The 13,732-nt window shown below is 37.7% G+C and overlaps 1 protein-coding gene and 1 long non-coding RNA gene across 2 annotated transcripts in view; both read right to left on the reverse strand.

The window, feature by feature from the left end:
* LOC133534550 (DDB1- and CUL4-associated factor 8) overlaps positions 1 to 5,732 on the reverse strand; it is a 36,635-nt gene extending 30,903 nt beyond the window's left edge. Inside the window, exons 1-3 of the mRNA XM_061873715.1 lie at positions 5,579 to 5,732; positions 5,355 to 5,489; positions 4,908 to 5,277 (exon numbers count right to left, since the gene is read on the reverse strand). Of these exons, the coding sequence (XP_061729699.1) occupies positions 4,908 to 5,277; positions 5,355 to 5,472 (488 nt within the window). The 5' untranslated portion in view covers positions 5,473 to 5,489; positions 5,579 to 5,732. The remainder of the gene's footprint in view (positions 1 to 4,907; positions 5,278 to 5,354; positions 5,490 to 5,578) is intronic.
* LOC133534558 (uncharacterized) overlaps positions 1 to 13,732 on the reverse strand; it is a 74,259-nt gene that overhangs the window by 34,999 nt on the left and 25,528 nt on the right. The gene's annotated exons all lie outside the window — the stretch shown is intronic.

Raw genomic sequence — 13,732 nt, forward strand, 5'->3', positions numbered from 1 at the left:
CAAAATTAATGAGGATGGAATATAGGGCCCCCCGATCCACACTGTCGTAGGCTTTCGCGAAGTCCACAAACAAACAGTGGACGCTCTGCGCGTACTCCCACTTCTTCTCCATTATCTGCTTAAGCAGAAAAATCTGGTCCACTGTGCTGCGGTTTTTGCGAAACCCACATTGGCAGAGCTACAGAAGGGTTGAATTCGGAAATGACAATGGTTAATTGTTTAGTAATAAACCGAAAGGCCGAAAGGCGATATGCAGGGCAGCAGAGGTAGGACACAAACAAAAGATGATGTTTTTGGCGGATCACAAGAATTAGCTTCAAGGCCGTAGGTGGCCGAAGAGCGCGCTCTACATCAGGCCTAAAGCCCGAAATGTGCAACCCGAGGCCTAATTCCGATTTACTGCACAGCCGTGATCATAGGACCCAAATATGAAATTTAATAAAAAAGTGCATACGGCTGAAGGCCCAAAACATCCAAGCAAGTCGCGCTTCTATGCGATACTAAAGGTTGATCGTCCAATGGAGGAGCGTTTCCATGCAAGGCCACGCTGCAGGAGAGCATATATAGCCTGGACATTAATCAATCTGCTCTGATCTCTCGTAGCTCGACCTTTGGCCTCTCGCCGAAATCCGTCGGTCCTTCGTGGGGCTCGGCCTTAGGCCTTGCGTTTTAAAACACTTGGCCATCGGTTATTGTCTGTAACTTGGCTTTTGGCCACGCCTAAATGGGCTGCAGGAAAGTTATAGGTCTTACTGAAACACTAAGCCAAGCTTGGGTTTCGGTCTTGCTTACACTGGGCCATTGGATCAATTCCAAGTTATGCTCTTCTGCAGCTCGACTCCAGACTCGCAGGAAACTACATATTCGGGACTGCCGGCCTTATCTTTGCGGAGCTTAGCCCGACGGCCTCGCCTACTCTGCGAGTTCGATTCCAAGCTCTGCTTTCCTGCAGCTCAGTCTACGGCTTCGCACGAGAAGCCATCGAGGTTTGATGCCCTGAATCAGCTGTCCTAGGTGGAGCTCGGCTTTCTGCCTCCCTTCTCGCTTTATAACACATAGGTACTTAGTTCACGACCGAGCTCCATATTCTTGAAGGATCCTTTGGACTGTCTACAAAGCGTTTCCCTGATACGACCTAACAATTTTTTTATTTAGTACTAATAACAGGGGCTTGCAAAGATTTTCCGTCCGGAACCTAGTAGAGGCTAAGGCCGCGCCTGATACCAAGAGCAAATTCGACAGATAATCTCAAGTTACTTAGCTGAAGTATGATGCACATGAATCAAATTTGACATTAATTTATTTACTAGCAATTTTGTAATTAGTACTCTATGTAGCTGTGTAATTGTCTCAACTCTCCTGCCAATGTCTTGTGGTAGTATTTAATAAATGGATTTGTTTGCATTATTTTTGTACTTTCAAGTGCTTTGTCTTGTGTCATTACATTTATAATATATTCTTGTGATTCATTTTACAAAAATTTGAGATGTTATGTTTATAGGAATTGTAACTACTGTTATTATTTGTCTGATTATTGTTATTATGACTTGTATTAACAAGCATAGGCAAAATAGTAAAGTAAACAACTAAAACATCTAAGTAAAACTATAATAACTTCTTAGCCTGGTAATTAGCCTCATGCATGAAGTCAAAATTTGAACCAAATATTTTTTTATTCGGATGATTGTTACCGTTATAGCATGTTACAAATTCATTTCCGTTATAAAATTATCATTTCACTGCTTAAAATAATAAATATAGTGCCAAAATTGCGCGCGAAATGCTCATGAGCGAAACGCAATGCCATTGGTCGAAACGTCACGTGACGTCATAGTTTAGATTAGACAGATTTGTTGTTTTGTTCTACGTCACACCGATTTTGAAAGAATTCTGGTATAGAAATGTATTTTAGTCACGATTTATCAATTAAAAATGGTAATATCTGAAACATCGGTTATTGTCGAATAATTCTAGATAAACACCTGAGTTTCTACTACTACTATTATTATTAAAATTTGCACGTAATTACGTACAACCCGTACAACACGTCGATCAAAAGTTTTATCGCCAGCTAGTCCAGCTACACAATAGTTTGCAGTTAGTAACACGAAATTACGGATGTTTTTGCATTATTGTAGATTTGTCGATATATGTATTATTGTAGATGTCTATCAACAGTAAAACTTCAGTTAACTTATTCTTAATAATTACAATTCCGAAACAATAGATCCAAGTATTTTCCTCTCCTCCCAATCATTTTTATTTTCGCATTCCTGCTAATAGGCAAAGACCCGCCAACAGTGCCAACTTCAGAGCTAAGTGGCCAAACAAATTTACATTTCAAAGATCTTTTAAATAAAAACATTGAAAATATACTGAAACTGAAACACACCTAACTTGTTAGTAGAAAAACGCAAGAAATTCAAATTTTCAGTGGGAAGTTGTTATGTTATTGTTACTTAACTTAGGAATTAAATATACTTAGTGTAATAAAATTAAAATTGTAATTGTGAAATTGTAAATAGAATCAAATTGTCGCTCACGGGCACAAATTAACATAGAATTAATTAATGAATGCATGTACCTAGTTGGTTACTAAGTTCTGTTACTCAATTCGCAACCTCTTTATTTCCGTTAAAACAAATGCTACTGAAAAAATAAAAAATGACATAATGTGGTGGATTTGTGAGCTACAATTATATACCACACATAATGCTTATCTTGTCGTATCTATAATAAATTGGGGCCTAAAAGAGAATCCACCCGCACCCGCCAAACATGATTTTGAAGTTGCTTGAAAACCTAAAAATCAACAAACAATTTGTTTATCGCACAATTAATAGATATAGTAGTACTCAGAGCTTCGATGACCGCAAGAGGTCTGGAAGACCACGCACCGTTCGGACCCCAGCTCTAATAAACGCAGTGAAGGCGAGAATTGCAAGAAACCCCGTCCGGAAGCAAAAGTTGTTGGCAATACAGATGTCTGTGAAGAGAAGCTCCCTAAAAAAGTTATCAATGAAGACCTTGGACTACACGCTTACCGCAGACAAAAAGGTCATTTGCTCAATTGACGATTAAAGACTATGAGGCTAGAGAGAAGTTGCGTGCTATTGAAGCGGTACGCACAAAATGGCCACCGAAAAATACTATTTACAGATGAAATTTTTTTTACCATTGAAGAATGTTGTAACCGCCATAATGACAGAGTGTATGCAAAAAACAGTCAAGAGGCGATTGCGGCTGTTCCGAGAGTGCAACGAGGCCATCATCCCACTTATGTGATGATTTGGCTGGGTGTGTCATACTCAGGGCTAACACAGGTTCATTTATGTGAAATAGGTGTTTTCACACACACACACTGGGGCCAAAGTTTACCAGGAAACCGTTCTCGAACCAATAGTGAAGCCCTTAAGCTACACCCTATTTCAAAACCAGCCATAGGTCTTTCAACAGGACTCAGCTCCTGCACATAAGGCAAAAACAACTCAAGCCTGGTTTCAAAGGACTTTATTGCCCGCAAAGACTGGCCGTCCTCCAGCCCGGACCTTGACCCCCTGGATTATGCCATATGGCAGGTTATTGAGGAGAAAGCCTGTGCTAAGCCCCACACAAATCTTGACTCCCTCAAGCGGGCCATAGTTAAGACAGTGACGGAATTAGACATAACAATCGTGCGTGCCGCTATTGATGACTGGCCTCGTCGTTTGAGGGGCTGTGTCAAGGCCAGAGGAGGCCATTTTGAATGATATTGTCATATGTACTTCATTTTAATATATAGTTTATTCAACTTTCGTTCGTATATTTTATGTAGATAAAGATTATTGCAGTAACATAATTTAATAACCAACTAGGTATGTATCTCATTAAGTGAAATGTATATTTCTTTTGAGATTGATAAAAAATCTTTAATCACAAGTCAACTTTTGCTTATAATTCTTAAATTTTGGGTGTGTCAGAGTATCATACTGATTTCGATAATTAGGTCTCCTAGAACGCATTATTAAGCTTGTTAGGGGGCTTTTTTTTTTGAGCGCTTGAATGTTATCATAAATCTAAAATAGGACGTCAAGCTGCGGCAAACAAGCCTGCAAATACCTATAACCTATATATCATAAATCTAAAATTGGTGATTAAAATTGTGTATGAGTGGATGCTAATAGATGAGATTGACGCCAAATTGGTCAATTTGATTATCCCGCCTGGACAGGCCTTAAGAACCAGCAAATTTTCTATGCTATACAATTTAAAAAGTATATTTTTAAAAAGTTTTGTGCAAAGGTTTGACTAAAGAATATGCAGTCTATATTGTGTATAAATTCGTAAATACTTAGTTAAATCAAAAACTTCACATTACATTCATGAATTTAAGTGATATACAGGCTTCATGTCTACTTCTTACTTCTGAAGCTTATGGCCCAAGGTAAGAAGTAATTTGTTACCAAATTGATTGAAATCTACAAGAGAAATTTATTTACTCTTGTATACTTCAATTTAATTTTTATTAGAAAAAATATTGAGTGCTATTACATTACATCATACATACACATACATTGTGAGCTGTATTTAATCTTTTTTTGTATGCTTTAGCAATAGATAATGCCTATAGAATGGTTTTGAGGTCCATCCATGGTATATAAAAATAATAAAACGAATTATTGGTGTCGAGTAGCTGAAATACATGAACAACATTAGTAAAAAGCGTCAGTTGTGTCTGAAGTGTGACATCATCAGCTCTGTAGAATTCGCGCCAAAAGAAATATTGTGAAAATTTATAAAAGTATGTTTACTTTTTCCGGTGTTCAACCAATATAAATGATTTAAAAAATTAAAAAATATTCATGTATGACGCTAATTGAAGCCCATAAAATAACTTCCTGAAGGAGGCTTATAATGTTGATACTTACGGGCTTCTAGACACCTCTGAAAATGCGCCTAAGGACCTTTCCAAATCCACACTCTCTCCATCTGAATTATTAGACAATCTCCTTGACACAGGAGGGCTTTCTTCTGTTGATAAATCATCAGAATCCCTTGAATTATCACTGTCGGAGTCTCTGTCGGGTGTTTTCCGTTTTCTGTAACACCTCCCAAGTCTTGGGCGCCGTATGTTTAGAACAATCCCATGGATACTGCTTGACGGCGCCGCGTTAACCACCACGTTCGAGGGCCCTTCTAAAGGCTCTGCGGGTCGCTCCTCGCTGCTAGTGCTCTCCGATTTATCTGCGGACACCCCGCTGTCCACATTTTCGTCCTTCACGACCTTACTTGACGAAGCTATGGAACGTAAATACGTAACTTAATAGCGTAATTGCGACTGACGTAGCGTTTCAAATAATTGTTTAGATAATCACCTGATCCATTGGAGCTATCCTGCGAACTTCCGTCGTTTAGTTTCAACTTCTTTCCACCCATAACAGGACTGAGAGGAGATTCCTTTACTTCGTCATCGCTCAAGGAGTTATCATCCATTGTAGTTACGATAGCAACTACGAACAAGGAATACGAGTTTAAGTAATTAAGAACAATTAAAATTTCATATTATTAATAAATAATATTCAAAACTAAATATAATTACATTAATACAGTAGTGAACAGAGAAAACCACTAATCAGACACAATGGAGATTTTTATTTCTTTTTGATTTTTCTGACAGACGATCGGATGGATGGAAGAACACGGTGTTTGCTTTTTTTGACGTCGTTTTACTTGAAACGTTTTTTTTATATTAACCCATGGCAAGATTCTGACCGACAGAATTTTTCGATTAGTGTAGCTAAAGCTTAATTTACAGGAAAGAGTTTTTTTGTGAACGCATCATTATTAATGAAAAATTGGCAGCCAATGTTACCAGGTCCTAAAATATCACACAATATATAATATTTCAAAAATATTTCTGTTAAAAGCTTTTAACAGAAATAAAATAATAATAAAATAATATTTTCTTTTAAAAAAAAACCCATTTCCATTTTTGAAAAGCCATTTCCATCAGTAAAACAAGGCGGCAAATTAAAAAAAATGTAGGCTCGAAGAATTGTCCTTCTATAAAAAAAATTAATTTGTCGCCTTTTTCTACTCATAAAGTATAAGTAAGCCTAATTATTTCTCTTCTGTATGCCAATAGGTACAACGAACTAATTTGGTCGATAATCGCATGTGATATCGGTGTGATTTGTGAATATTATAGGACACGCAGATTGATTAAGCCCCACGGCTATGCTCAAGAAGGCTTGTATTGTGGGTACTCAGACAAGGATATATGTAATCTACAAATACTTAAATACGTAGAAAACACCCATGACTCAGGAACAAATATCTGTGTTTATTTAGTAATATAATTTATTTTTGAAAATGACAATATAAATTCATATAAATTGACATGAATGTAATTTGTAATGCAATCGTATGTTGTGTAATAAATAAATCTAAATTTAAATCTATCACACAAATAAATTCCCTTACCGGGATTCGAACCCAGGACCAGGGGGCCTACCGCGAAACTCGAAATTCGCAAATGGCGGGGATCTTTCTCTTTTATTCTCACTAAGACTTAATTAGAGTAATAGAGAAAAATCCCGCAATCGACGAACTTCGATTTTCGCGGTTATAGCTCAGCCGCTTTATAGGCAGGGTGACGTCACTACCCACTAGGCCAGACTGGTCGTCAAACTTGATCGGCTCTTCGACAATTGCATCAGATTCGCAAATAGAGTGTGCGGAAAGAGAAGAGTCGTGTATGGGAACTCATCTCTTTCCACACAGATTCTTCAGTACTTGTCAGGCTAAGTAAGTATTCTTTAAACCTCCGCGACACGATTCAATTCAACTTGTCTCGGAATCGGATCAGTGGTCGCAACAGTACGCGAAAGATAGTAACTGCATGTGTGCGCTAAAAGCTTCTATGTGTGGTTTGGCCTCCAAGAAATAGTTGCCAGTAATTAAAATTAAAATATTTTGCTACAGCAACGTTGCACCCAACTCTGGGCTATAACCGCGAAAATCGAAGTTTGTCAATTACGGGCATTTTTCTCTGTCACTCCAATTACGACTTAGTGAGAGTAAAAAAGAAAGATCCCCGCAATTTGTGAATTTCGGTTTTCGCGGTAGGCCCCCTGGTTTATTATTTTATGATTTTTATACGCGATGAAGTGCCGTTTTATAATTTATACAAGGGTGGAGTAATAAGTGTGATAAAAATTAAACAAGGAAGGTAGTTTTGTTCGAAGTATGTATTTATTTTTCGACGTAGACTACTTAGAGCTCGATGCACTTTCCCACGGCTATTCTATTTTTTCTATTAACTTTGTAAAGTACGTTTTCTCAAACCCTTCAAAATATGCGTTCGTTTTCGTCAATATATTTTTTCATTCGAACTAAATCTTTTTCCACCTAACCATTTTTTCAGGTTTAGAAACAAGAAATAATGGCAGAAGGCCTAATCTTGCGAATACAGCGGGTGTGGATGGAATCACTTCGTAACGCAACTCGTGCGATTTCGTCATAGCCTAGCGGTACGCTAATAACGCTGCAAAATGTGTTAAAATTGAGTGATCGTTAGGTTATTTAAATGAATTTAATCCGTAAAACCATAAATAAAAAAATGCAGAGGAGTTATGACGTCATCTTTTTTGTATGAGAAAAAAAATGTCCCGAAACCTATCATGTGTGGTAAAAAAGGAAAAAGCTTCTTAAGCAAATTCTAAAAATATATCATATCAATACCTTTCAGTCATTTTGTATAATTAGAATTAAAATGATTTTCAAAACATACCAAGTTTGGGCTAGTATTAATTGTATACATAGATATCAATCACAATGAAAAAAAAAATAAAGATTGTAATGAGGTACATTCCACATTAAAAAATGAATAAATATTTACATTTAATTTTTTTTTTGTAAAATATACCTCAAATTATACCTAATATCCTCATTTGTAACCCTAAGAAAGCTATTTTGAAAACATCGAGCTTACGAGCTGTAGCCGAGACACGAGACGAATCGGGAGCCGAGCCACGAGCCGCGAGTGTAAATCCGCAATTATACTTTTTTTTAATACTACGTCGGTGGCAAACAAGCATACGGGCCATATGATGATGAGTAATGATAAGTAATGGTCTCCGTAGCCTATGGACGCCTGCAACTCCAGAGGAGTAACATGCGCGTTGCCGACCCTAACACTCCGCACCCTCGTTGAGCTCTGGCAACCTTACTCACCGGAGTCACCGGCAGGAACACAACACTGAGTAGGGTCTAGTGTTATTTAGCTGTAGTTTTCTGTAAGGTGTCGCTACTTCCCCAATTGGGCTCTGCTCTAGATCTGGAATGACATCCGCTGTGCTGTGCCCTACCACACAACGCAAGATGACATTCACAGTGCCCATACCTCTCTTTTGGACGTAGTTTAAAGACATACCCGGGTCCTCTTATAATCATACTTTAAGGAACAAATTATTTTAATATTACTGCACTTTGATAAATTATGTGTGTTCTCATAAATATTTGAATCTAAATATTTTTCGGTGGGGATTATTTATCTTCAGACATGCGAAGTCTCCAAATGTAAGTAAGTCCTTTAAAAAAATATATTACTTTAATAACTGATTTTGCAAATTTGTCTTATTTGGTTTCCTCGCATTCATCGTCTTTTCATCAGTGGATCAGATTCCCCGTGATATTTATAGAAGAAGAAGAATAGAAAAACGTTTATTGCAAAACCATCTACAAACAGCACCACATTAAAAAACAAAAAAAAAAGTAAGAAAGAAGATCTAATACACTAAACAGTTATAACTACTTGTAACTTATACTAACATGCAATAGTTACAGTGATGATGCTGTAATAGAGGCTACAATTGGACACCACTCAGCATATACTCTAACATATATATGCTACAGCGCTGGTCTTCCGTGGAGCCCAGGGCAAGAAGATAGCTCGGAACAGTAAAGGCAGTGTCAGACAGTGATTTAGCAAGTATTAATATTTAACACAAGTTAGAAACTAATGCACGGAAAAATTTCAAAGCGGAAGTGAGTGGGTTGGGAATATCTAAAAATATATAAAAATATAAACAGGTAAAGTCAGACATGTATTTAGTTTAATATATAGTAGAGCATATATACATAAAAAGGCAACTCGTTAAAAATAGATAAATAATTCAATTTATAACATAAAATAATATAATCTAACTAAGGTGCATGGAACGCGAAGAACACGGCAGTTGGAAGCTGAAAAGATATTGTTTAAATTTAAGTTTAAAAGTGAGTAATGTTTTAGAGTTACGTATTAGAGGGGGTATGTTGTTCCAGCATTTCGTAGCAGAGTAGCGAAAACTGCCACGAAATGCTGCTGAACTGCCGTGTCTCGGACAGAGAAGTCGAATGCCATCTCTCATTGGACGGGAGGAGAACAACAACTTGTTAAAAAGGTATTGGGGTTGTTGAAAATTTACCACACCGAAAAGTAAGGTCGCAAAGTGCAATGATCGACGTGCTTCCATTATCAACATCTTACCACTGTTAAGATAAGGGGTGACATGAGCACGTGGAGGGATGGGAAAACAGAACCGGGCACAAGCATTCTGGATGCGTTGTAGGAGCGCCTTTGAACGAGCCAGCAAGCAACCGTTAATCACAGTATCGACATAGTTGAGTTTGGATAATATTAAGGTGTCGCATAATTTTATTCTAAGGTCGACACTGAGATATTGACGAACCTGGTATAGTACTCTCAATCTATAGTAGCAGTTTTTAGCGACATCGAGTACATGTTGTTCAAAACGCAAGCGCTCGTCTAAGATTAGGCCAAGGTTACGGGCCGCCGAGACTCGTTCGACGCGATCCCTTCCGAGCACAACATTGATATCAAAGCTGGCGAGTTTGTCAACTTGGCCTTTAGTGCCGAGCACTAGAAACTTTGACTTGTTGGGGTTAAGGACTAAGTCACACTGTTCAGACCAAACATCGATACGATCAAGATCCTGATTCAATAGCTCCAAGACAGTTTGTATCTCCCGAGGGTGGAACGTTTTGTAAATTTGTAGGTCATCTGCATACATGTGATAGTGACAGTTCTTTATACATCTCGTAATGTCAGCCACGTACAAAATAAATAAAACGGGACCCAGAATCGAACCCTGAGGGACTCCGCAAGTTACAGATGTATTTAAAGAGTAATCTGTCAGTCCAGAATAATTACGAAGCCCAACTTTCTGGGAACGGCCTGAGAGATAGCTATCAAACCATTTTATGGTGCCGACGTCGAAACCATAGTAAGCAAGTTTAGACAACAATAGCGATATATTAATAGTGTCGAAGGCGCAGGAAAAGTCCAGAAGGACTAGGATAGATACCTCTCCTTTATCCTGCGCTGTTAGTATGTCATCGATCACGTCCAAGAGTGCAGTGGCTGTGCTGCGCGCTTTTCGAAACCCGGACTGCTTATTTGGTAATATGTTATTTGTTTCTAAGAAGTCTGTTAATTGCCGACATACTACTTTCTCTAGAATTTTCGGCACGAAACACAGGATGCTAATAGGCCTGAGGTCTTTTAAGTCAGTAGGTTCAGGTGTTTTGGGTATAGGTCTAACTATCGTTGATTTCCAGTCATCAGGGAAAACACCAGTGCAGATGGATTGGTTGATGATGCTTGTGATGATGTGTAAAGTTCTAGGCAAGGTAAGTTCAACCATATCTAACGTGATGTTATCAGTGCCTACTGCGTTGCTTGAAAAGGATTTAATGATCCTCAAAACAGTACCTTCATCTACTGGTTTTAACATGAACTTCGCGGAACCAAATCTATGGAACTCCTAATACATTAAACTGGTTAACGTGACACCTCTCCTTGTAGGTAAATTAAGAAAGTGACTGTTAATCTGATCTGGATTATTAAAATTAGGAGGCAAATCATTAGGTTTTTTAAAATCGACTACGTAATTTTTATATTTTGCCACAGAACTCTGGGATTTTTTTGATTATTTGTAATATATGTCTGATAAAAGGCTGACTGTTCGGTAAAAATTGCTGTATTGACTATGTTTTTTAAATCCTTATAGTATTGTTTATGTGAGTCAAGCCCCGTTCGGCGAAACCTTGCGTGCGCTACATCACGCAGCCGCATCATCTCCCTGACTGTGTGAGTGATCCAAGGATGAAGTCGTTTTTTTATAAGAATTTTTTTAAAAGGAGCGTGAAGTTCAAAAAGTTGTAAAATTGACATATTGAAATGGAAAAGAGTATCGTTGACGTTGTCACTTGTCACACACCAAGCGTTCCCAGTTTATAGATTCAAGGTCAGCGTTAAATCTTTGCATATCAATATCCTTAAGCGGTCTGTATATTAACCACCTTGGAACTGGCTTATTTTTCCTAATGTTCAGCTCACAGGTAATAAATGCATGGTGACTGAGATCAGGACTGTAGTTTACCGCTACATGTCCAATTTTTGCATTTGAACATATTAGATCTATCTGCGTTTCCGAGTGATCAGTAAAGTGGGTAGGTTCATTAACATATTGTGATAGTTGTAGTGTGCGTAAAAAATCTGATAACTTGATTGTGTTAGGATCATGAGCGCGTAAGGTATTAATGTTGAAATCACCTAGCAATACTACATGGTCATATGTTGATAGTGAACATATTGTCTCAGATAGTGTATCGAGAAAAACATCAACACTTTGCCAAGGGGGCCGGTATGCGGTCCCTATAGCAATCTAACTGCCATTAAGATTCCAAGCCACATTTGCTCAACGCACGGAGCTGTCGGTGTTGTAAGTACACGCGGGCGTATATGTTCACTTATATAAAATACAACACCACCGCCGCGCGAGCGCCGGCCGGCCGGACGCGGCGAGTGACGCAGACGGAATCCGGGCGGAGCCGGGGCACGCAGGTCCTCACCAATACGTAACCAAGTCTCATTTATAGCTAAGATGTCCACAGGGTGACGGTTAAGGGCCACTAAAAACTCATTATGGCGTGTTCCTAGCGAGCCAGCATTCAATAAACCCATCTTAAAGTTTTTTTTGTTTATTACATATTTAATAACATGCGAAAACACTAGCTGGCAAAACAAGCAATTTATAAGCAGCTGTTTGAGGATCGTCATATGGCGGCGATTAATACATGTTAATATTCGAAAGTATAAACCATGGGGCATTAAAAAAGGTGGCCAGGACGGAATTTGTATCAAAAAGTAATTATTTTGGTAATTAATCAAAAGTATAAAATAATAAATAACATGCAGTGTATATAAATATATATTTATTACGTTACATATAAGTAGGTAAATAGGTATTGATAGGATCATTAAACTTTTTTTATACATTGATATTTTTATAAGCCTTGTGCGTAATTCATAGTCATAAGGTCGAAATTTGATACTAAAAACAAGTTGAGAGATAACAATATAAATACACATCAGCATCACTTTAAAAACTTGACTTGCAAATCGTTTAGGTAACATTTGACATTCTTGTGGACATATATTTATCATCCTTACAATGAGTAGTAACTTAGAAACAGTGTACTTTTTAATTAATATATAGATAAGGATCGTGTTTAGGAGCCTCACAAATAAATTATAATTAATACACATGAGCCTTAAAATTATATAAAATAATACGGAGTGCATTAATAGATCATTAAGTAATAGATAAGGCGCAAACTTATTCGTTCCTAAAAACCCTACCTATGTCAGCTTCAAACCTGGTTTTCATTGCCGAATGTCCAACATCGCGTCGAACAAAGATCCCGAGTCGTCCAGGGGGCTCGCCATTGCAGGCGTCGGGCTTCCATTCGAGTTTTATAAAACAGTTGCCGGTTAACAGATGTGACGCGCTCGTTAATGTAAACTCGACTCGGTTTACCGGGGAAGCCGAAGCCCGTCGTATCGATGACACGTCGGACTTTATTTGTGAAGACTTTTTTAAAGTGAAACTTTTATTCCATCGCCTCAATTTTTTTCGTCCATCTATCGCAAGTCGCATTACAGCCGGCTGATTTGGCTATGTAAGTTAGTAAAGTTATACATTATTTATTTCTAGTACTTAGAATTCATAGTCTTTTGCCATTATTTTTTGTTTATTTGATTTTGACAGATAGAGATAGTTTGACGTATCAAACCTTACTGTATTTAAGATTAATAAGGCCTACTGTCCTGTGTGAGAAATCACAAACAAATATCAGCCTTCGTGAGTTAAGTATTCTAGGCGGTATTTCAAAAGCGGTAATTCCGTTGAATATTTATTGCTCCTGTTTTTCTGGTACTTTAAGTTTATAGTCTTTTGTCATTATTTTTATTTTTATCTAGAATAGAATATTCGATATTCTTAATAGGTAGTTTACGGTCACATACGACTTTTTGTTTTCGAATGTCACGGATGTCATAATTCCGTCAAGGTTCTCCAGTGTAACGTGACCGTGAGATCCGTATCAACCTATGCCTAATCGGAGAGCTTACTTATACCGGTTTCTTTAGCCTTTGACTCGCGTATAGGGTTTGATTGAGATCTCCGTAAAATATATGATCTAATGGCTCATAGGATTCGGATATTTCGGATCTCACAGATGCGTTAAAAATGGTCAAGAACCTATAGCAACGTACATTTATTTTATTTCAATCAATTACTACAGCACATTAACCTAGATACAAAACGTCAGGCGATAACTTCATAAAATAAATACGAATGTTGCTTAAACTAAACAGGAGTAACAGATAACAGTAACAGTTTTT

Source organism: Cydia pomonella, chromosome 2 (genome assembly GCF_033807575.1).
Source record: "Cydia pomonella isolate Wapato2018A chromosome 2, ilCydPomo1, whole genome shotgun sequence".
Classification (NCBI taxonomy): Eukaryota; Metazoa; Arthropoda; class Insecta; order Lepidoptera; family Tortricidae; genus Cydia; species Cydia pomonella.